This window comes from Apus apus, chromosome 1 (genome assembly GCF_020740795.1).
Source record: "Apus apus isolate bApuApu2 chromosome 1, bApuApu2.pri.cur, whole genome shotgun sequence".
NCBI lineage: Eukaryota > Metazoa > Chordata > Aves > Apodiformes > Apodidae > Apus > Apus apus.
The window spans coordinates 165714034-165739424 of record NC_067282.1 but is presented as its reverse complement, the minus strand read 5'-3'; the positions used below and the strand labels follow the sequence as shown (position 1 = coordinate 165739424).

Below are 25391 nucleotides of genomic sequence, written 5' to 3'. Positions count from 1 at the left end.
CTGGGATAAGTTCCTAAAATGAACTGCCGGAAGTTGTTAACTGTATTTAAAACATTACAAATTATGGTGACCAGCCATTTTTTGCTTCTGTCAATATTGGTGGCATCCTTTCAACTTCAGTATTACTCAGTCCTCCTCCAGCTACCCTAAACCTATTTTGCTTTCACTAAGCATCAAAACCATCTTTTTCTGGTTTTGTTTTACTTCCAATGTTGTAACATTCTTTTTTCTTCCACGTCTCAGTGTTTTATTTTTATTAACAACTTATTGGAAGAATTTATTTTTGACTTATCAAAGATAAAATCTTCAAATTTGAAAGTTTAATTTGCATAATGAAATGGTTACAAGAAAGATGTTTCCAAGGTGCTCTTGAGCTCACAGAAGTATTGTACAAACCACCATGATGGTGCAGGGTAAAAAGCATTTTTTATTAGCATCCTTCATGTTCCGTTCACATCTAAATTCTCTTTCTTATAAATCACATGTAACTCTGTTTTTAATGCCAGAGGAATATAGCATTACCTTCAAGCAGGAGATGGAAGAATAACTGTACCGTTCTGGTTCTTTCTGGTTTTTTTAGCAGATTCACCAAAAGGCCCTCACCCATCTGCAGGCATGAATGGAAATGTGCAGCAACCCACCAGCACTGGGCAGCAGCAGGTCTCTGCCATACCCTCTCCAAGTGCCAGCAAGCCTTGGCGCAGCAAATCCATGAATGTCAAACACAGTGCAACCTCTACCATGCTGTCTGTGAAGCAGCCTAGTCCCGCAACCTCCCCTACTCCATCTTCAGACAGGCTCAAGCCACCCCCTTCTGAAGGTGTGAAGCCTCCTTCATCTGGACAAAAATCTATGCTGGAAAAATTCAAGCTGGTTAATGCTCGGACTGCTCTGAGACCTCCTTTGTCACTGAGCTCAGGACCCAGTGACAGTGGGAGAGAGGATGACACCTTTTCAGAGTGTGGTGAAATGGATGTCTTAAGTGGTGGGGTGAACAGTGGAGGCTCCACAAGTAGCAGTCCTAAAATATCGCCGAAGTTAACCCCTCCAAAAGCTGGAAGCAAAAATCTCAGCAATAAAAAGTCTTTGCTACAGCCAAAGGACAAAGAGGAAAAGAACAGGGACAAAAACAAAGTTTGCACTGAGAAAACAGTCAAGGAAGAGAAGGACCTGGTCACTGAAACATCTACAAAGAAGAGCTCAAAAATTGCAAGCTTAATCCCAAAGGGAAGCAAGACAACAGCAACTAAGAAGGAAAGTTTAATACCATCTTCTAGTGGGATCCCAAAACCTGGATCGAAGGTGCCAACGGCAAAGCAGAGCACTTCATCCACATGCACGGGAAGCAAGGAGGTTGAAAAACTGAGGACTACAAAAGGAAACCAGTCCCAATCAACACCCAAATCTCAACTTACTGAGAAGGTTTCTCCTTCCTCTGGTCTTGCTTCTTCTGAAGGGAAAGAACCAAGTGCAGCTCTCACCCTGGGGTCCTCCACAGCTCTGTCAGCGTCGATGGCTACAAGCAGCAGCCAAGGCACGGGAAATGGTGTTGTCCAGCTTCCCCAGCAACAGCAATACAGCCACCCCAACACTGCCACGGTAGCTCCTTTCATTTATAGGTAAGGTCACAGAGGGAACTTGGTTTTGTCTTATCATTTAGGAAAGGGAGCTAAAATGGATAGAGGAATGGTGGATCATACTGTTATGTTACTCATCTCCCTGTTTCTGTCAAAGTACTATGCACATGTTTTCCTAATATTTTTTTTTTAATTTATGTTACTCTATGAACAATTTCTTCCAAGAACTCTGGGTCTCTACCTTGTACAGAAGCAATCCACTGCAAATATTTGCCATTGAAAATTCAGGATGTTTTGATTAGTAATATACATCAGATGATACATTCCCTGTGCTGTTTTTAAAGGTCATGGCTGACTCAGGTTTCTAGTGCGAATATTCTTGTTTGCAATTTAAGAACCTCAACATCTATTTGCTGATATTCAATAATATTTGCTTAAAATACACCGTTCTCTTAAAAAATCCTAAAATAAACAGCTGATGTTTTCAGAGTATGTAACAGTACTAGTAGGATATTAGAGGAAAACCCGTACCAAACATTTTGGGTAGAGAGAAAAGGTTACTGTTTACAGGTTCTTTTCCAGTTTAGCTTTATACTTGAATTTTATTAATGATCAACTCCATGGAGACAGTAAATTTTTATAGGTGATACAAACTCTTCTGATGGCCAAGGTTTTGGAGCAGAGAAATGAACATTTAAATATATCAGACTTTGTCTGAATGTATCTTGCTGTATGATAGAGTAATTGAAGAGAAGCTGAGAGATTCCATTGTTGTACAGCTCAAAAGACAGAGTAAGTGTAGAAAGACTGGCAGGCTGCTTTGAGTAATGATTTCAGATGTCAGCTGTCTGAGGGCTTTAGCCACAGTTGTGAGTAAATTTAATATCTGATAAAATGACAGATACATTATTAAGCAAAACATCCTGGCAGTTTTTGTTAGTGAGTAAATCTTGGCTAAAGATTAAAGAGGTGCTGAAGTAGGCTCTGAGGGAGTGTATATATCATTACACACAGCTAAACATAGCTTCAAAACCAATCTGGATGAGTGATAAACTGTTTAAGCTAATGCTGAACAAAAGCAGTTTAGAAATTTGTATGGTAGGGGGAAAAGGCATAATATAGGTTATATATATTCTAATATGCAGTGTGTAGTCTCTTGAGTTTCAATTAAACATATCACTGAATGTGCTTAATATGCATGTTTCTTTTAACTATGTAAAAAAACCTCAGTGGTACAGATGATTTGCAGCATGGTACATAGGATGGCCTACATATGTGTTAGGGAGCGTATACAAGGAGAGACAAAAAGAAGCTATGCTTTTCCTTCAGATGTATGTGCTATTTAATGGCAATTTTACCACATATTGATGCTATTTCATTGCACGACGGAGATATCTTATCCTTCTTTTAAGCTTCATCATGAAGCAAATTGTATTTTGAATTTTAAAGGGCGATAGAAGCACGCATCTTCCAGTAAAATTTGGTATTAATAATAATCTGTTTGCTTCAAACAAACAGCAGAGGAGATTGTATTTGAAGTTAAATCTCGCATGAAAATAAAATTCTCAGAGCCAGGGTCTGATCTCAGAACACCATAACCCAGAGTAATAGACTGACTTTGATGAGGTTACTTCAATGTGTATCTCTGTAACTGAGAGCAGAATCTGACCCAAAAATCTGGCACAGTAACTACATTTCTTACAATTCTCAAGGGCTTTGTAATAGTACACAGTGATTTCATAGCAGAATATAAATATAACCAAGGATAAAATATCCATATTTCCAAAGTCAGCATATTTATTTTTGTGAACATATGGCAAATAGAAGTATGCATGAAGCTGGGGTACTGTATTTACACTTTCTGGCTCTTAAACATAACTGTTTTCTGAGCAGTTACCACAATTTATACACAGAATTTTAAGGTGCACTTGTTAGCTGCTAGAACAGCTGTGTAGATCAATAAGTTAATAAGAAATGGTTACCATTCAGACTAAGATTTTTATAGCTAGAAAGAATACCTAGGCTCTGTACATTTGTACTGCAGTCTTTGCAAAAAGTTGTAATATATTTTGGTAACAATGTAAGGCATTTTATCCAGAATCATGCAAAATACCACAATACACTGCAATGTGCTCCAGTGATGAGTGTAGGCTGTTAAGTAAACTAGTGCTTTTCCGGTGTGTTGCTAATACCTGCAGATATCAAGTATTTTGCAATGTCTGATTACCCAAGAGGATATTAATGTAGATTTGTGAGTAAAAGAAAGTATTCCAAAGAGTTTATTTGAGGCCAGCATGTATGTTGTTCAAACAGATAATGAAGTGTTTTAAAAGTTATCAGCACTTGGGTTTTCAAGGAGTGAATATTTTTATTATTGGACACTAGATAGAAAATACTGTTTCACTAGGAAGTTCTGAAATTGTATATTACACTATTCAGTTTGCACTCTTGATGCTTTCTCCTATCTGATATCACATTGCATTTTTATGCCTCTTAAACACCATAGCATGGAAATTCATATGGGATTCTTATTTCTCTTCAAAGATTAACAGCAACGCTCAGAGTTGCATTTGAGATAATCTAAATGGGCATAATTTAAATTCTTCCATCCTCCTCGGCAAGTGATTTTTTATGTTCAAATGCCATTTTGAATGTGTTATTTACAGAGCCTTATGTGTCCCCTCTGAAGTTGACTGCAGGGTCCAACTGATAGAAACAAGGCTGAAGCATATGTAATTTAGTTGCAGAAAAGCCTGATAAGAGAGATACAGCAGGAAAAACAACTAAAAAGGAGGTGTAAGGGATCATATAATTGCTTAAACCATAGCAGCCACTACTTAAAATTACACATTCTTCTACACAGACAGGGTTGTAAGAAGATGGAAATCATGCCATATCCCAGAGTCCCTTAGACTCATATTGCAATTGGCCATAGAATTTAGTTATCTTCCTAGTGGTGCTTAAATTTCAGATGCAGAAGAGTAACACTGGAGTTTAGTACTTACTAGTTACTGCAATGAAAACAGAGAAAATAATAAAAAAAAACCCACAACACATTAATGAAAAAAATACACACGTCCTACTCTTTCTCCTAAAATGTTAGCAAGAGAATAACAGTTTAATTGCTCAGTATTTGGAGTTCTTAGCTTCCCTACAAACTGCTCAAAAGTGTAATATAACCTGTAATTCCCAGCATTTACTTGCACAGAGAAGCGCTTGTTGTATATGCCAGCATTGCCTTATTTTTTGTGAGCCAAATTGTGTAAGTTCGTGCTATTTCCACAAAATGGGAAACATAACTAATAGTCCCAGGAGTAACACAAATGTCATCTCACTCCACGGGGTAATTCCTTAGTCAATGTAAATCATCATAACCCTGTATGTGATATACTGGCAATTAACATTTGCTATGGGTTTGCTCAAACACTAAAGGAGTATTTCAGTAGAACACTGAGTTGTAACTGGCTGCATGTACTGCAGTATTGCTTTGTTTTATTTACCCCTTCAGTAACCACAGTAGGATCTTAGTGGGTCTCTTTTCCATGGCTGGAATATAGAAACTGAAGTGCCCAAATCCCAAGGGTTGTGGTTCTCAGGAATTGCTTATTGCCTGAAATGCTGAAAGTGTAGAAACTGCTGCAGAGAATTAGCTGAGAGCTCATCATCTTGAGCTGCATTTCTACATTGTGCATTGCTTAAATTTCAGTTCTTCAGCTATATTTGTAGCTTCTGATAGGGACATCTGGAAGAAGTTTCAGTACTGTCTGGTTTCAGACCTTTCGGAGCTGCTCTTTCATTGTCAGTACTGGCCCACAAAAAACAGTTTGGCACTCCTTTTGTCCCTTAAGAATAAGTAACCAGTGACTTCAGCTACCTAATAGGTTGATGTATAGTGGGTGAGGCCAGACTCTTCTTTGAAATGGAGGCTGAAAAGATAAGAGGTAACAGATGCAAGTTACAGCAGGCGAGATGCAGATTAAAAGATAGAAAAAATACTTCTACCTTGAGGATGGTGAAACATGGAGCAAGCTGCCCAGAGAGGTTGTGGAAGCTCTGTCCCCAAACATGTTCAAGACCCAACCAAATGAGGCCCTGAGCAGCTGAATGTAATCGGACTTGCTTTGAGCAGGTCATTGGAGCAGATGGCATCTAGGACATCTTTCTGATCTAAGTTACTTTATGATACTGTGAGGACTAATTGTGGGGAACGGTCCATTTTCTCTCCCCCCACATAAGACTAAGCAAAATGCCTTTCAAGCCCCCTGATACCAGCCCACGACACTAATGCATTCACTAGATGGAGGCAGAGAAAGGAAATACCAGTACAGAAAATAAACATGTTGCCAGGTACTAAAACCTGCCTCTCTCCTTTCTTCCATGGTGATTGAAGCAATTCTGTTACTAGAGCATAGCTTCAAGGGTGCATGGGAAATGCAGAGCTGTGACAGATGGGAAGGAGGATATAATCTGGTTGCACCTCTGGAGGCACAGTGAAATTCAATTCCAGCTCCCTGTTCAGGATATTTTTGTACTGGCTTAGGGAAAAAAAAAAAAATTAAACTACTCTTCAAGGATACTGCAAACACAGCATTAGCAGCGTTTGTTGAAGCCATATTTATGTCCAGTTTTAATGACTAGAAACTACTTCTGGTCACTAATTGTAGAGTTAAAATTAAGTTTTCAGTAAAAGACATTTTATCAGTTAATTGTGTTTGTTAATAATAGGTTGTGCTGCTAAACATACTGCAACTCTTTCTTTAAAAATGTGGTGATTCAAAGTCACGTTGCAGTCCTTTCTTGGTTTCCATTATTTACATTATTGTGAAAATAAAGCAACAGCCACCACCAAAATTTTGCAATCTTAAGTAGTGCTAAACATTGCCACCCACCAGTTTTACTTGTAACAAAAACAGTCTTTAGAAAAATCCTCCCATTTTCTCATGCTCGATTTTCAAGTAATTGTGAAAGAAAATTTTCCAGTGAAGACGAGTTGGCTTAATAAATGGGAAGGAGGATATAAACACATATTTGATTTATGCTGTGGTAAAACAGTAGCTTGATGATTTGGTTGCTTGTTGTTTATGATCTGAAGTTTTTCTTTTAAATTACCATACAGACAAGCCTGGCCTTATCTCTTTGACTAAATAACAGTAAAATGTAGGATAAAGGACCAAAAAGGATATTCTGTCCAGTCTATCACTGGCAACCATATAATCCATAAGGAATAGTATGGCCAGCAGAAATAGGGATGTAATTGTCCCCCTGTACACAGCACTGGCGAGGCCTCACCTCGAGTACTGTGTACTGTTCTGGGCCCCTGACTCCAAGAAGGATATTGAGATGTTGGAGCAGGTCCAGAGGAGAGCAACAAGGCTGGTAAAGGGACTGGAGGGGAAGTCTTGTAGGGATAGGCTGAGGAAGCTGGGATTGTTTAGCCTGGAGAAGAGGAGACTCAGGGAGGACCTCATCACTCTCTTCAACTACCTGAATGGAGGTTGTAGTCAGGTGGGGGCTGGGCTCTTCTCCCAGGCAACTAGTGACAGGAGGAGAGGGCAGGGCCTGAAGCTGTGCCAGGGGAGGTTTAGGTTGGATAATAGAAAGCACTTCTTCACCAAGAGGGTGATTAGACATTGGAATGGACTGCCCAGGGAAGTGATGGAGGCACCATCCCTGGATGTGTTTAAGGAAAGGCTGGATGTGGCACTTTGTGCCATGGTCTGGCTGATGTGGTGGTGTTAGGCCATAGGCTGCACTTGATGATCTCAGAGGTCTTTTCCAGCCTCAGTAATTCTGTGTGATTCTGTGATAAAACAACTAAGCTTTATTTTAATCTAGGTAGTCCTCACTACTCTAATGGGAATGTTCCTCCAGAAATTCACTCATACCATTGTTAGAAATTGTTTCAATTCAAATAATGAGATTGCATCCATGTATTACTTTGTCAATATTGTCCTTTAGCTTGAGAAGTTGTTTTTCCTCTTTTTGATTGCTCATTTAAAATATGCGAGGAAGTAATCCCATCCCCTTCCTTCTCTTTTGCAAGACTAAACCAAGTTGTTTCTTCTTTCAGAAGGGTTTCTTCTTTCCCATGAGCATCCTAGTAGCCCTTGCCTGCAGCTGTTCCCAATTTAACTCACATGCCTTGAACATGGGTGATCAAACTGCTCATATTCCAGATGTGGTCCTGCCAGTCTGTTACACTGACAGTGATCCACATTCAAGACAGCTGCACCTCCCAGAGCTGTTGGAAAAAAAAAAACCAAAAACCAACAGCATATTCATCTGATATCTTGTGGAATGTCAAGTGAAAAACCAAACAAATCTTTGATGTTATCTGTGTTTATCAAAGGTTGGCTATTTCGTTAGAGATGGGAAATGACTGCCTGTGCTAAATACAGCTTATTAAGTAGTGTTACAAATTCTGTTCTTAATTACTCCTGCACAGGCTCATTTTAATCAGGCTGAATGAGCTTGTTCAGGTGTGATTGAGAGCAGGATTTGTCCCATTAAATGAGTTTGATGCTTTTACAAATAGGTAGCATACAACTCGGTGGGTTGGGGATAAATGCGTTCTCTGATTGCCATGATTAAAAGAGAAAACAGATTGTCCTGTTCTCATGATGCTTGCCTAAATTAACTTGTGCTGCAGAAACACAGCACTGGAAGAAATCCTAGTGGGGTTGCGTTTACTAAACTGAAATTATTTTCACTTTCCTTGATGTCAAGAGAGATGCAAGGATTTAATTTTTTATTTTTTTTTATTTTTTTAAGGCAGTGGGCCGTGAATAGGTAGAGGCTGTTCATTAAGGCCAATGTGTAAGGTTAATTAGAAGATCGTTTAATTTGCTGTTTGCTTGCCTGGAGTTGAACCTGTGCTGCAGTCCTGCAGAGATTACTTCATAGGATTAATAGGGCCCAGAGAAAGAAGTGAAGGGCAGAATTATAGGGGAAGACAAATCGCACCTTTTCACCATTTATGTATTATTATTTTTAACTAGAACAGCTGACCTAAGCAAAGAGGCATCTACATCAACTTTCTAATGTATCATACCCTATGACAGGCCTAGAGCAAAGCAACTTCAAGTTTTAGGCACCCAGTCCATACCTGGACCTCCTTACTCCCCAGAAGCTGGGGCTCCCACATGGTTTTGCTTAGAAACCTTTCACCACTGGACCATTTTCAGCTCATCTGAGCTAAGCTGGACTCCAGAAAAAATCAGGGCCTTGGCTATCATGCAGCAGAAGGCAGGGCTGCTGTGAAAGTGCTGGCAACTAATGACCTAGTGGAGACCTGATGAGAGAATAGCTATTGATGAAAGCCCCATCCCCATGTTGGAGGCACCATGGGGTACCTCCATCCTGGATCCCTAAGAGCTGAGTAGTGTCTTTTGGTCCATAACTTCCACAATAAATAACCAGCTTTCTCAAGTAAGTAGAACTTTAACTGCTGCAAAATCCATAGTCCTCTGTGGGATTTCTGGTGTTGCCTCAGATAATTACAATCATTGATGTTTTTACCAAATTAAACATAGCAAAGCTGAATGAAGTCAGTACAGCAGTTTCTTTGTTATTTGTTTTGATAGCAAATCAGATTTATTTTACATTATATTTCAACTTTCAAGTTTCAAATAAAATAAAATTTCATGCTTCTTAGAGCTGTTATTTCAGGCTTCTTATAAATTTAAGAAAACCACATCATATTTATGTTTGGTTTGTGTTTCCATGGTTTTCTTTCTACAAATTAAATCAAACATTTTACAATTACTAGCATTATATGATATTTGCATTCAGTGTTTTTACTTTAGGGCTTAGATTTTAATAAACATTTTGTGTCACAGAAACTGTATTTTTTGCTGCAATTAATCCCACTGATTTGATTCTAAACTTATGAGAGGAAATCTTTAGAAGTATCTCTTCTCACAGTGTTTTTCCACTTCTCTTTCTGGTTATAGCTGCATCAGGTTTTTGAAAATGGAAAAAAAAGCCAGCAACCCACTGAATAACAGAAATGTGTTTTAATTGATATTTGGTAAATCTCTAAAAGGTGTGATGTGACCTGAGCAAGCAAAGCTGGGAACAAGGGAAAATTGGTATTCATTGTTACTTTAAGTAAAGATACACTCATTATACTGAAGTTTGCTAAGCTCCTGTAAATCACTCATTACTTGTTTGTACTCTTGTAGGGAGATCCAGTCCTTTTAACATAAGAATCTGTGTTCCTGTACAGTCAATAGTGAGTTACGGATTCGTCTCTATTGACCATATAGGTGATAGTCGCTGCCAGAGGGCAATCAAGATCATTGAAGTTCTGTGTTTACCTATCTCCATACACAAGAGGAAGGATCAGTGCAAATATTGGATATTGGTGTCCAGTGGATGTCCAGACCACTTAATCCTTTTCTGATGATAGATGTTCAAATAAACAGGAATGGATACTTTCTTTACTCTCTTAGAAGATAGCTTACATATAAGGCTTTTGGTCACTCAGAGAAGGGATTGCATCACCCTTCTTGGTTGATGGAGTGATTGATGGTCAAACAGTTGCACAATCAGGAATGTAATGCCATAGGATCAGAAGGAGAGGTGAAAAAGATCACTTTCTGTTTCAAAGTAGGAGTGGGCTAATGTAACCTCCATACATAATTTGTGGAGAATGCTGGGAATACTTGATCTGCACCCACCTAGCTGGGTGCTTTTCCTACAAAACCAAAAGCAGCCTACTTTTTTTCCTACACTGTTCCTCTTAACTAACTCCAGCCTGGATCTGGCTCCAGCCCCAGGATTGTGATTTGGATTCAATGAGAAGAGTGCAGATCACATCAATCACCTTCACCATTATTATAAATGCCTTTGTCTGAGATGTGCGTTTGGAGTGGCAGTTTGCGCTGGGCTGACCCAGCACTGAGTTTCAGTGTTCACCCAGACAGGAGTACTCATGAGCATGCATGGCTTCTCAAAATGGTTTTCAATGAAAGCAGACCTATCTCATTTGTTTTCATGGTTGGAAGCAATATGGGAATACACATGGGATGATATGTGTTCATTAAGGACGAATGAAGTGGGCTTTTTCTTTCTTAGGACACTGTCCTCAAGCACCAAATATAAAATTACACTTAAGATTGGTAGGATGTAGTTAACCTTACAGCGTGTGTTGAGCTTGTGTTTCCTGGAGTACGTGACAGACAGAAACAGTAGACGAGATCCAATAGTAGTTTTTTACAAAGCAGCTGTGTCCAGCATCCCAAAAGTACAGACATTGATAAGAAGGACAATGTGTCAGATAAGACACTTTTTACATTTCTGTTTCTGTGTAATTAGAGTCAGACTTAAATTATTCTAATCAACAGACCCCACCACAACAGGTGTTTGTGCCACTGTATGTGCATATATCTGCTCCCTCAGTTACTGTTATGAATTACTGAACACATCTATTCAGTAAGTAACTCCGAAGAAACTGTTAAGTGGAAAGTTATTTCATAAAGCAAGTTGCCATACAGTTATTTTGAGAGATAAGTCATTGGTTTTATCAGTTATAAAATACACATTCATCACACAGTTAACTGTATGTGTTGAGTTGGTCATTGGAAACACTTTATGGTGAATTTTGAGAATTGAGATAAAAATGTAACATTTTAAAATTAGGATTTCACTAGTCTTTTAAGAAAATGAAGGCCTGAGTGTGCTTATCAAGTAAGGACTTTTTTTCCATTTCAAAATGTGTCAGGTATATCTTTAGATATATTCTTTTACTGTATACAAATGTGGTACAGGTTGCTATTTAATGGCATCGTGGTTCAATAGTTCCTGTGTAAGATAAATGCTGCAGCTGTTCCTTAAGAGGAGACAATAATTGTGTGATCTATTTTGTATTATAATCCCTGTGCTTGTGTATTTCTTTCTACTTACCATTATGCAATGGTAAGTAGCAATTATGCAAATAACAAAGGGTACTCATTATAATTTATCAATAATACCCACAGAAATATACCATCACAAAAATATGGGCTATTTGTTAGCAAGTTAATGGAAAAACTTTTATTATCCCATTTCCCCAGAGTTATGTAAGGGGCATTATCAAAAGAAGCTGCGCATAGATTTAAATATCTGGGCCAGATTTCCATTCCAGCCTTGAATAAGCTTCTTCCCACATGGCTTTTCTCACTTATTATTTCAGCAATTACAAGTTTTCATTTCCCTTATATATGTGCAGGGATGTTACTTCACCAATTTAAATGGATTCTGCCTATATCTGGTTGACACCTCTTGCAGAGAAAAAGGAAACAAAATGGCTCCAAATTTCCCAGCATTAACTCAGAATAGCTCTTGAAGAGAGAGACAGAGTTCATAGTTGTTTGCAGATTTGTTTAGCTGAATTCAAACTAACACAGTAAGAATGTGAAATTCATGGTATTTTCATCATATAGTGGTACAGTTCTAGATGGAGCTGCAAGTAACATTCATTTCCATGAATGCCAGATAATAATAATCAATCTTCTTGCTTGATTTCAGAACTCTCTCAGAAAATGACAGTACCTCTTTACCACCTGCTGACTCCTGCACCAGTCCCACTAAAATGGATTTGTCGTTCAGTAAGACTGCCAAACAGTGCCTAGAGGAGATATCTGGTGAGTAACAATAAGTCAGGAGTAGCCTGTAAACTTCTCTGTTTACATCTGTTTCTTATCAGGAGCTTCGCAACGGGTTGAAATAATACTTCTGACTTCTATTCGTGAGGGGTATTAAATATGCAGAAAATTTGGGTCATGCACAGTTAGCGCTTCATACACACAGCTCTCTTTTCTGAACTGACTCCTTCTGTTCGAATATCCTCTTCATCATTTTGCAGAAACTGGGCTTTCACAAGCTAGGGTTTCAAGTCATTAGTGTTAGAGTCATACTGAGTACTCTAAGAGGAGCAGTGGAAAATCCGCTTCAGAATGTTTGACACTGTGATGCATTAAGATCATCAAATTAACTCATAACATCAGAATGGAGTTGTAAATGACACAAGATTTATTTTGCTTTTTGAACTGAATCTATATTCAGAAAATGAGAAAAAAGAACAAATTCTTACTCTTATACCTGACTTTTAAGCTGCTGCTAGAGCTAAGCTGCTATAGGTTGTATTCTGGAATTCCTTGTAAACCTTGAGTAAAATCATTATTAGGTTACAAGTATGAAGGGATTTTTTTTTTAAATCATATTGGAATAATAGCTTTGAAGTCAACAGAGCCATGCTGATTTCCATCAGCCTGGGGTCTGGCCCTAACTCTACCTAAGAATGCAAAAAACAAAGTCTGTCACAGCTGACAGGACTGAGTTGCACTGCAGGGTTGTGTGGGAGTAAATTCAAAGGGACTCTTCACCAGAGCTGTTTTGCTGGGGTTTGGGAGTTTGTTTTTATTGTTATTGTTTTGTGGTAGTTTTTTTATTATTACTATTATTTTTTATTAGCATCCTTACTATCATTTTTACAAGAGTAAAAGCTGAAATCCCTGTCCTGTTGTATTCACCTGTAGTTTTCCCCTTTTACTCCAAATTTTTAAGATTCAAATGAATTTATAATGAGTCATGTGGTTCTTCTTACACAGAATATAACTTACTTAAGTCACTAATTAGATATATCAAGCTAAAATTATCTCTCCACCACAAGGGAAATCAAATGCCCAAACTTTGTGGCACTGCCTTGGCATTTAGCTGACTCACACTGAAAAAGAGGTTTTGTCCTGGTTTGTCTCAGCCCCTTTGGAAGTTTCCTGAGTATAGCGTCCCTTATTTGCATGACCAGCTTTTGTGATAAATACGTCACCCCGAAACATAGTGAAATGTTCCCTAAAGGTGACTTATGCTTGTTAAAATGAATGAAAAAATATTTTAGAAATCAGACTCATTGGTCTTGCATGTATAAAGAGTATAATTGAAACACACAAATCAAAAGATGTTTCAAGGAATTATCCACAGAGATGCTAAAAAAAATATAATATCGATTCAACACCTGCTGAAATGATCAAACCAGATCTCATGCCTCCCAGCCTTTTACTGTTCTGAACAGAAATGGAACAACCTCAAAAAAAAGAAAATGGCATAAAGGGCACTAGACATCAGAGATGTTTCTAATCTGATTATTCAGACTCTGGCATTAGCAGTTGACTGACATAACAGGCAGCAAAGCAGAACCACTGGGAAAATACGATCAATCATTTGTTGTATACAGAGAAAGCCAGATGTGTGTCACCCGTAATTGTCTATTAGCAGCAAAAAGAAATATTAGATCAAGTACTACGTTTGCTGAATAAAGAATTGTATGCATTGGGGAGTGATCACTGAGTCATTGGTCATTCTGTCATTGGTGAATCTGCGTGGGAAAAAAAATCCTATGATGGCTGTTCAAGGGGGGGTATTCTGTGATGGATTAGCCATGAGAAAGGGCAATTAAATCCTGTTACTTAGCAGCATCTTTATTGTGGTATGATGAAGGGATTATACCATTAGTAGCAAGGAGGTAAGCAAAGGTTAGCTTCTTGCTCTGGCCACTTATATCCAGGGTGTTCAGAGATGAGCCCAGAGTTTCTTTCACTTGAATATTATAATTTTCTTGAAATCTTCCACTGCTGCTATGGATGGACACCATCTTTATATTATCTCAAGTTTTTTTTGCCACTTGGTAGGCCAACACTAGTACAATATATTAGTAGGCAATAAGGGTCAATGAGGATCATGCAAGGGACTAAACATCTGTGGAAATGACTAAACAGCTTGTAGGAACAGGTTCATAATTGCTGTCCCACCTGTATTATGTTTCTGCTTCATTAGCCTTTATTATAGTGGAAAATATTTGCAACTAACTGTAAAATACTCAGGACTTAGATATCTCAGTCCACATCACTGTGTAAACTGTTTCTCTACTTTCAGATTATTTACAGACTTCTATTTGTTTTTTCTCTTGGCTGAAGATAACTGCTCCCATAACCAGGCAAGCAGATTATGTCAGAGCTCCTAATCTACCTCAGGGCAAAATCAACCAATCAGTCTCAAACTCATGCAGTAACCATGGCAAGACTTTTCCACAGTATAGGCAAATCTTGGATGGGAACAATATAATTTTTAAAAGATTTAGGAGTGGTAGTCAAGGCACCATTCTTCCTGAGTGATTCAGGATACCAAAACCAAGCCAGTTTCCTTGCTTTAGTGGTAGATGGTCGTGGCTCTGTTTTCTGTGCCCAGCAAGACAGTTCAGATCCCTTCACCACTGTCTCAACATGGGAGATGGGGAAGTAAAGAGGGAACACAGGAAGCTGTGGGAGTAGTTTCCAGCTGTCCTCTGCTTTGTCTTCCTCACTGTTTCTAAGGGAACTGGTTACCTTTAAAACCTCTCCTGTTTTCCAGCTCAGAGCTGATGAAAGGATGGGGCAAACTCAGAGTGTAAACTGTTGATATTCTGCCCACTATTGGGCAAGTGATCGTTTCATTTTCACAGCTGTGAGAGGACGTTGGTGCTGGTTGGTGAAGGAGATGGTGAGGTTGGTGTAGGCACGGACCCAGAAGTGCTGCCCTGATAAACAGGACAACCTCTTTATTTTTAGCTTATCCCCATAAATCTGCTGCCTGTGGTAATTTCCCACATGCTTTATGCCTAAAGCCAGTTCTGCCTCTTGGTAGAGCTACTGTAAATTTGAGTTTCTTCACTGTTCCACTCTGGTAGGAATTTCTTCCAGATGTGATCTGAAGTGCTTCATACTTTTTTCCTACTTTTTTTTTTTTTTTTTTTTCCCCTCTGAATATTTTACAGCTCAGCCAGAGCAGTCCCAGATGTTTCCACAGTGCACGTGCAGACCAGCAGTACAGCTCACATGCAGTAGGTGTAAAGCTTCTTGCACACCTTGGATCCCCTCTGCCTGCACAGTGCCATGAACATGCTGAATGAGTCCCACTTGTAGGCACAGGTCATCCCTGCAGTAGTTTCAGTGCATTCTGCACGGGGTAGAGTCATTGCACATGTGGCACACAAATGTGTAGACTTCTGTCCAGGAAATCCCAGATAGAAATCTGGGATCCCTAAATAATGGCCAGTTCTGCAGTCATGTATGAACAGTCTTTTTTGCATGGACTTTATGTACCAGTTGCCTCAACAATACTACTCAGTATCTGTGTTTCTTCAAAACTGGAGTACAATTCAAAGAGACAATTTTGGGAAAAAAAAAATAAATAAAATAAAGGGAAGGCTGATTAAGTAATTCAGTTCGGTTCTCATTTTTCATTGTATGACTAGGAATATGTTTTTCAGACTTTCTTGCCCAGTATGCCTACTTCTAGTAGCTGTGACATTTATCAATCTCTGCTGCAAGTTTATTGGAGAAGGGTGTCAGTAAGTAAATTATTTAATAATCTGTTGTAAATTGTACATGCCAGTAACTACAAAGTATTATTTTATGAAATCAGTTATAGTGTTTGGTTTTAACAGGTATTTACATATACAAAGAGCTTAGTGCAAAGTGCTTGATTAAATAATTATTCATGAATTTACAAATATTGACTAGTTATAAAAAAATCTTAGGGATGAAGCATAAATGAAAGAGCAATAGGCCACTATCTATGGCAAGGTCAGCATACAAACATTTCATTTTCAAGCTTATATGTTTAATGTGCTTTCTTTTTTTGTCTCTGATAGGAATTGTTAATTAGTAGGTATGGAAATAGTTTACAATTTGTTTTTTTTTCAAGTAAGCTTGGCTGAAGAGATTCATAATCTTATGAATTTGCACATCTATTACATAATTCATTTGTAAGGCTCCAAACTATGCACTGAGACTTCAAAGAAAGTCTATCTGACAGAAAAATTTGTCCCTAGATTATTAGCTCTTAAAGTCATTATTTAAATTCCTTTTATGAAAGAGGCAGTAAAAATAAGGTCATACATTACACTGACTAGATGTACTGGGGAAGTTCCTTTTGCTGTTCTTGATTTAAACATATTCCTGTGTGGTGGGTAGGGAATACAGTGAATTGCAAGGTGGTTGAGGAATAATTGTCTGTCATGATATTTGCTCTCCTCTGGTCTGCTTAGTTTGCTCATTACGATACTTCATACACTTAAAATGGAGAGATAAGATTTATAAAAGTACTTTTCAATTAAAAAACTGAGCTTTTTCCACATGCAATTTTGTTTTGTCAAACAACAACCTACAGAGCAGTGCAGTTAAGCAGAAGGATAAATTCAGTGTTCTTTGTGCTAAAGACTTGGTCCAAGATGTAGATAAACGTCTGCTATATCTAAGGATAATCATGATGATCAGTCTAACAGGTGAGGCAGCAGGGGGATTAATGGGAGAAAAGTTCATATAATCTTGTAATTAAGGGCAATAGCATTGTGCTTGTACACCTGAAGGCTGAATGAAGGTTTTGTGATTAGCCTCAGTACTTCCATAACCCAGCATCTGTCTCACTGTATTTCTAATGTATGTAGAAGAGGAAATGAGACTTGGGTTGCGGGAGCTGCAGCATGTGTGCAGCACTCATATGGTTCCCACACAGTTCAAGTGTCATTCCCACCCCTGAATGATTGTCCGTGACCTGTGTCCTGACGGCGCTGGGCTGAAGTGAATAGCTCAGCTGGGAGAAGAAACAGGTCCACAGAGACATTATGACCCATTGTGTTGTCCAGGACCCAGCTGTATCCCTATCAGAGACCATTCCAGCCTGGAGTGGTGGAGCACCTACTGCCAACACCATGCATGAGGTCTGGCCTGGCTCGTTGGGTGAAGACATTTCATCCCCTGCCATAAGTTTTCTGCTCACAGGAAGAAAGAGGACCAAATACACCTGGCCAGTTCTGGCAGTCTTCTGTCAGGTCTATCCACACTCAGAGCTGGGCGGCCCCACTGTGTGTTGCTTCCCTAGCAGTGCTGGCTTAGCACATGGGAGTACACCCTGTCTGTGGGGCTTTCTGAAGCCATCTACAGTGCCACAGGAATGGCTGCTGCTGCTATATGTGACCACACACACATGCTGTGAGCTCAGCATGGATGCAGAGCATGCATCCCTGCCACCAGCTGAGCATGGAGACAAGCCACTGACTCAGGATGCTTGGATACAAATGGGTGGATGAGGAAGTTACTATTAATTTATTTGGACTATGAGGGAGAGATTCAGCCTTGCTGTATATGCTGGGAAAGGTTCTGTTCCCTTGATCCAGCTGTACCATGGTGCTTCTTGGGGCCCAATCATTGTCCTTCCTCTTAATTTGAAAAGTAACAACTGGGAATACTGGACCAATTTTGCGTATAAGTCGAGGTTTTTAAACTATTCAGTGGAAAAAGCGTGAGACTGCCCTTTATTTTGCAAATGCCCCATTGCAAACACAACCCTGTGAGGCCTTCCCAATAACCCCAGTAGCTTCCTCAGCCATGCCGAGCAGGTGGTTGCAGCAGTGGCAGCACATCCTGGTGTGGGAGAATGCCGGCAGCTCTGGAGCTCTGCTTTCTCAGCCAGGTCCACCTCAGCATCCACACCAGGCTCTGCTGCAGGCAGGCACCACTACAGTCATAGCAACCTTTTAAGAGCCCATATGCCACTACAATTGGCAGATCATGGGAGGGAATACAGCAGTGCAATCATCTAGGTTTCCATGTTTCCATGCTGAAGAAGTGGCAGGCATTTAATATTTAGGATGATTTTGTAGCAGGCTAGCAAGACATTCTTCCTGTCTCCTCTTAATTAAACTTTGTGGGGTAGGTGGGAAGGAGGATTAGTGTCTCGTTGTGAACCATGTCTTTCTAGGAATGTGTCAGTAATTTAAAATGGGAAACCATCATTGCTTGAGACTGCTGAATTTGGTTCTAGATTAGTTCTTCATTTTTGAGAGTTACCTAGGAAAAAATGCACCCTTTGAAATTTGTTTCTCCCACATACTTTTTTTCCCTACATGTCTTTAAAAACTGTAAATGAAGCAAGAAAAAAACAAGAAGTAAACACTGAGGCTTCTGTTAAAACCTGTTTATTCATACGGAAAATCTGCAAACACTAGGTAATTCTCAAAGTGGCATTTTTTGAAGGTTGCTTCCCTGTCGAGGTTTGTCGAGTAGGGATTTTAGACAAGCATATTTTCACACTGACAAAAGCAGTATATTGTTATATGGCAATTTTCAGATTTCTAGATTTCTACATAATGTTTTAGTATATTAATTGCCCCTAGATAAAAAGTTTGTATCTAAAAAATGTGAATTAAATTCAGCTAATTCTTTGTTCAGCTGTCAATTATTTCTGGGACTAATATCTTTGTCTCTGTGAGGAAAGGTATACATTTAAATATAAGCCTTATTTCTCTCTTGATAATGTATTTAAAAACAATATTTAGAACTTAGGTCAAACATGATAGTGAGTTTCTTTATTAAAAAAAAACACAGCAACTTATTCCATTAATCAGGAGATTGTGAAATGATTTTATTACAGTTTTTAATTCCATACTAGTCTCAGAATCTCACAGAGATGCAAACAATGTATATTTTAAGGAGAAAAAAATAAAATATTTTCTTTTTATAAATCACCTTACTGGGTAGGTACTGTTGTCTTCCATATTTTAGCTTCTTTATGATCTTCAATTATGTGGGTTTTTTTATTTAGAGCAGAAATTGCAAGACTGAAGGTCCATTTGCAAATTTGCCTTTATCTTTCCTGCATAGGGAATAGCAGTGATATCGAAGAAATAGTTTGTCATCCTTACCTTTCAGGGATAAAAATAGGATTTGATTGTGAGCTAGGTCTGTTACTGCAGTATCCCATTCAGGTGAAGCTGTGTCTTGAAACCTGTGGCACCGTAAACTGAGCAGAAGCTTCTGTGTCTCTGCTTTAATTCACTAGGATGTTTGCTGCCATGGCAGCCAGCAGCATTCACTGCAGTAGCAGAGAAGAGTCATATATCTGGGAATGCAGGTTGAATACTAAAATGTAAGGAGGCTCATGCAGAGCTTTGCTTCAGTGGTTAATTTCGGCTCTTTATTGAGCTCTGACGTTGAGGCTGTACTTGCAGTTCTGTGTCAGCCCATCTAAAGTGAAGAGCTGTGCACTGGGATCAGTCATGATCTGCTGAGAGGGGGGAGGAAAGCCCAAGACAGCACTTGTGCCTACTTTGGATTTCAGAAGGCAGCAGCTGTAGACAAGAGATGCAGGCCCACCGCTCTGATGAGACTGGTGATTGGATGGAGAGGGGAAAACACAGTTGGCTTTTGGGATTACTTCTGTGCTGGAGCAGAGTGTTTGATCAACTCTCTTCTGCTTGAGAGAAATCCAACTGAAAATGACTGTAAGTACTGCAGATTAATGTGACGGGAGACAAGTGGTTTAGCAGAGACGGCAGCACAATTTTAAAGAAAATGACTGTGCCTGTCTAGTCATTTACAGTACATTCACTGCACGGTTGAGCTGTGCTTTTCATTGCAAGTGCAAGTATGTACTACCTAGGGTGTGCAGCGTGCAGTGCCGAAGGGATCACCTCCTAGACCTTTCAGGAGGATTGAACTGCTGTCCAACTCTGAAAAATGAAATCTGACTGAGGTGAAACCCCAGCCGAAAGATGCAACAATCTGCTGAACTGTCAGTGTTTAAAGGCAAGGAAGTTAGAAGAGGGTGTGTTCGTCTTCAGAAGCAGAAGTCTCTAACCAATCTCACACTCATCAGCCAAGGGGAGAAGAGGCGATACCCATACAGGGAGAACTGGTTTGGAAATGCCTCCAAGTCCAGCCAGAGTTACCAGCAGTGGGAAGCAGAAGGTGGGAGCAGAGGCCCCCTTTCCAAGGCACTCTCTCGTTCTGTGCACTCTCTCTGCCACTCCAGCCTTGCCACACCCCAAGCGTTTCAGGTGCTACCACCTACTGGAAGCAGGACATCCAGGAGAGAGAGAGACCGGCATACAGGTGAAGGCTTGAAGATTGACAATGGAGAGAGGGGAAAATCAGATGATGAAAATGCATCCTGCATGTACTGTTTCCCCAGTAGGAACTGGGCAGAGGAGGAGGAGGAAGGCTGCTTGCGTGAAGGGACTGCACATCTGGATGAAGATGTTATAATAACAATGCTAGGGGACCTAGAACAGGTCCTTTATACTGATATTTTAGGTAAGTTAACTTTGTCTTGACAGTAGGAAGGGCAGGAGGTGACCCAAGTGCTGGATGGAGCAGATTTTTTGTATTGACAGTGATTTCACAAGACAGAACTGAGTTTATTTGCAATAGTATGCAAAAATAATGTTTAGACATTTCTTCCTTATTTGCTTACTCTTAATTCTAAAGACTGTATGAAATGATGGGTGCATGGGCAGCAACAGCCTGTGAATAAGTTTGCTTATCTGTTTGAAAAGATAAGGCAAAACATTTAAGTGCTATTCACTTACTCATAAATAAATTAATTTATAGGACATTTGTTCTCATGAATTTAAAGTTGAAATCCTGAATCCAGGGTTTGGTTTAGATAGAAAATGTAACAGCCTACCTACAAACTGTCCCTCCATTATTGCCTCCCTCTTCCCGCCCCCCCCCCCCCCCCAGTTAATTTCATCCATACACATGGAATTATGAGTGCCTGGATTTTAGTTTAGTTTGAATAACCATTATAGCTATATCAGTGCATGCCAGGGAGCATTTGAAGCCCACAGCCATAGATAGGTGCTTCAAAAGGCTTCTGTGTTACTGGCTTTACTTTTCATCTCTCAGCCCTTTTATAAGAGTGCTCAAAGTGTTCATTTCCAAAGCTTTGTTCTTCAGCCAGTCAAATGGTTCAAAGTGGCTACTTGCTTTTCCAAGGTTAAGTAGCATGTGTCTAGCCTGGAGATTCTTTGCTGGTGGATGTGTTAGCCCTGAGTGTGTTTAAACATTCAGGATAAATTTTTTGCTGTATATGTAACACAAAAAGATATAATCTCAAAATAACAAAGAAACAAGGATTGTCTCTTTATACATACCTGTTATGATTAGACTATACAGGTATGCTAAAAGAGGCTTCTCCTAGAGATTAGAGGTTTGTAAGCAAAAAAAGCTGAGCTCTCCACCTACCCCTGCTCGTCTTCAGTTGCGTGGCACTGAGCAAATCCCTGTTCTATTTTGAGCCTCAGTTTCCCCACCTGCAGAGTAAAACTGGTACTTCCCTTTGTGAATTGAGTTAATATCTAAGAGTGGACAATTCTCTGGGGAGCTGCTTATTATTTCTAAGTCCTTTTATGAAAATCAGACAAATAATGGAATTGTTCTCCCATTTATCTGCTTTGGGCTGTAATTACATGTGTGGAAGTACTGAAACTACTATAAACAGTATTATTAAATGAACAATTGTGGGTGAGCTTCAGGAATGTGAATGTAAAGGCTTAACCCAGAAATATTTCTTTTGGTTTCCTGTGAACATGTCTCACAGAATGGGAGAAATTATTGTGTTCTCTAGAAATGTGTTGAGAGAACCTGTAATGGTTCATTGCTTACAGGCAAGAATTTAGGGACAATCTTTTGTAATATTAATGTTTAACATAAGTGATGAAGTTTATAGTGGTTTGAGCAGATTATATTTCATGGTTCAGTAAAATATTTACATTAGACTGTCTTGTAAGAGGAACAGAATTTTGAGATAAAGTTTCAGAGTAGCCTGCTTTTAGTGTCTCTTATCCCAGTCTCTCTGTGTATTAATAGAATGGCTTTTCTTCAGCCTACAAACCAGAATCACTTGAGATAACAAGCCAGAGAGCATTTCTGATATGGTAGGTCAATGCAAATATGGGTAGACTCAGTGATGGCAGTGGGCCGTAGTAATAAGCAACAAGGTACCTGGGGCAGTCTGGGCTCCCTTTGAACCCATACAGAAAATACACGTATTCACCATCTCTATGCTCCTCTGTACAGAAGGAGGCTTGCTGGAGATAGGGAGCTACAGAATTGTCCTGGGAATGTAGGTAATATCAGATGCAAGTTAGGTCTGAGAATCTAGCACCCAGTGCAGAAAACGTCTCAATCATCATGTTCAACTGTTTATACTTTCTGACTTGTTCTTCCATGGTACAGCATGAGTCCATTGACATGGCCTTAAGAGCAGAATGGAAAGGAAAAAGAACAAATATTTTTTAAACACTAAATAGTTAGTTATGAGGATTCTGTATGTAGCACTATGTAGTATTTTAAAATCATAAAACTCCAGTTGTATCTCTTTTAGAAAAAAAAAAAAAAAAGTGAAAAGGTTTTGAAGTGACCCCTTGTGTCACTGAGAGATAAAGATACTACACCAGGGTAGAATGACTCAACTTTTATGGTATAATTTGTCTGAAAGTGAAATATTCTTCTCTGTGAAAATATATTTTGGCTGTTTGCCATATATATATATATATATACACACCTTTTTTTTTTTTTTGCCATTGCAATTATACCTTAAGGCTTTGCTATGTTACTAACTGTACAGTATATATTAAAAAAGACAGCTGTTGTCATTTTTGCTGCAAGAGTTTTTAATATTAACACACAGCAAAGGACAACTGACAAGGATAAACAAGGAGGGAAAGGGCAAAGTCACTGTCAATATGAATTATATTCCTTTCCTCAAATAAATATAAAGGTAAAGTATTGCTTGGCCTTTAATTCAGCCCACTTACACCCTGGACTTTGTCTTTCTGTGTGTAACAGAAAATTGTCTTAAACCCACAGCTGTTTCACCTCTGGTTTTAGGTAGGGCAAGAAAGAGGTCCTGGGTCTTCTCCATATAGATGTTGTGGCAGGAATATAATGTGCTCCTGGAAGTGAATTTGAGCGCATTTGGTGGAGGGAGGAAAGCAAAAGGCAGCAACACTGAGGAACTGAGCTCACTGCAGGCAGCTGCCTGGAGGCCGGCACAGAGTCTGCCTGGGAGCTGTCAGCTTTCAACAGCAGATTCAATCTAGCAGAACTTAATGGTCTCCAGCTTTGCTTTAGCATGAGCCCTTTTGCCTCATGGGACTCTCCAGGATGGTGCAGAAACCTCTGCAAACAGTGCATGGAGTCCATGGGCACAGTGGTCAGAAAGGTGCTTGACTGAATGGATCTAGCTTGAAACACAGTAGCAATGATAATTTCAATCTGAATGTGAACATTTTCCTCCTGCAAGGTATTACATGTAAAAATGCACAAAGGTAGTTTATTTTATGGAGCAAAATTTTGTGAATGGGCATTTCCTTGGGATGTAGCTTGAGAAGATGGAGAGTTTGGCAGCAGCGCTGGGCCTGTATCCCCACTTCTTGTCTCCACCTTGTCTAAGTGACCTCACCATCAGTTCCACTGTGCCAACCCAGAAGTTTCTGTACTGTTGGACAAAAAAAGCAGTATGTAATTTATTTGGAGCAATGAAACAAACAAGCAAACAGCAGTTCCTGAAGGACTGTTTGGCTGCAGCAAAGAGGACAGAAGACATAATCAGTGCAGAATAGGTGGTAGAACCTCAACTTGGCACTGCTGTCAAAGCTGGCTTGACATTGAACCACAACTGCAGGGTACACTGGCTAGTACCATGCATCATTTGCCTGTCAATGTTACTATACTTTTCCACTGCCAGAATTTCTTCCCATATGACCTTTTTTTTTCTTTACTTTTCCAGAACACTTTGTTAAATATAAAATTGTCCTTGTGTCTGGCCCCATAGTGATTATTTCCCAGTTCTGTCCTATGCAACCTTTCTTGCAAGCTCTACATTAGGATCTCCTCCTTCCTTTTTTTGCAGTTTTTTCTACTCTGCAAATGCTACCTTCTTTTCTTTTTCAAAAACCTGCCTGGACATGTTCCTCTGTGATGTGCTCTGGGTGATCCTGCTCTGGCAGGGGGGTTGGACTAGATGATCTTTCGAGGTCCCTTCCAACCCCTAAGATTCTGTGATTTTTATATTTTGTTGTTTTGCTTTGTTTTGCTTTTTTTTTGCCTCCTTGACAAACATCTCCTACCTGCTGTTTCACCTGCCTCTCTCACTTGGATGGCACACTATACTTTTCCTCAAAGACATCACCGTTGTTAATTTTATGTCTCTTATAAATTTACACACAAACCTGGGAGGAGGACAGGTGGCAATAAAATGAGAAATACAGCAACGTGAAGATGTGTATCTGCATGTGTATTGAACATTTCACAAATGTGAAATACCATAGTGCTACATAGTATTTTGCCTCTACTTGTATTTCTGATCTTGATTTTTGTATGATGTTGAGTTTAAATTCACCAGACTATCTCCTGTTGGATATACTAAAAAATGAAACAGTTTCTTAATGTCACAAGGATTCCAAGATCAGGCTAAAAGCTTGTTCTGGATGTAAATGCTGAAATCTAGAGTTAAATAGTAGAGATCATTTTGCTGGTTGCACAGTATCATTCTTGATTATAATATTTCCACAGTAAGTAGTAAAATTAACTTAACAAGGTGAGTTACAACGCGCAAATTATCACTCGTAGAGTCAAAAGGAAATTACTTGCACTCCACATCCAGTATTGTACATAAAACTAGAATAATGATGCTTCTTACCAACCTTCTTACAAGCAACAGACATAGGACACAGCCAGAAGCAGAATATGAGCCTTGAAACAATCACTGATTTTATAATATATTTTCTTTTTAAATTCTCTTATTCTCCAAGAGATAAATGAACCAAAATTCCTTGATATATGGATATGTTAGAAAGTATAAATTTCTGCATATTCTTATACGACTTTTGGAGGTTGCTTTGGGGCTTATTACATTTTTCTTTTGTAACACATGTATCTTTTTTTTTCCTTCTGTTTTTTTCTGGTTTTGGTTTTGGTTTGGTTTGGTTTTGGTTTTATTTTTGTTGTTGTT

The 25391-nt window shown here is 39.2% G+C and overlaps 1 protein-coding gene across 3 annotated transcripts in view; it reads left to right on the top strand.

The window, feature by feature from the left end:
* NAV3 (neuron navigator 3) overlaps nt 1–25391 on the top strand; it is a 273171-nt gene that overhangs the window by 134755 nt on the left and 113025 nt on the right. For all 3 annotated transcript variants that reach the window (XM_051631165.1, XM_051631157.1, XM_051631149.1), the window contains exons 8-9: nt 581–1619; nt 12087–12202. In XM_051631165.1, coding sequence (XP_051487125.1) covers nt 581–1619; nt 12087–12202 — 1155 coding nt within the window. The remainder of the gene's footprint in view (nt 1–580; nt 1620–12086; nt 12203–25391) is intronic.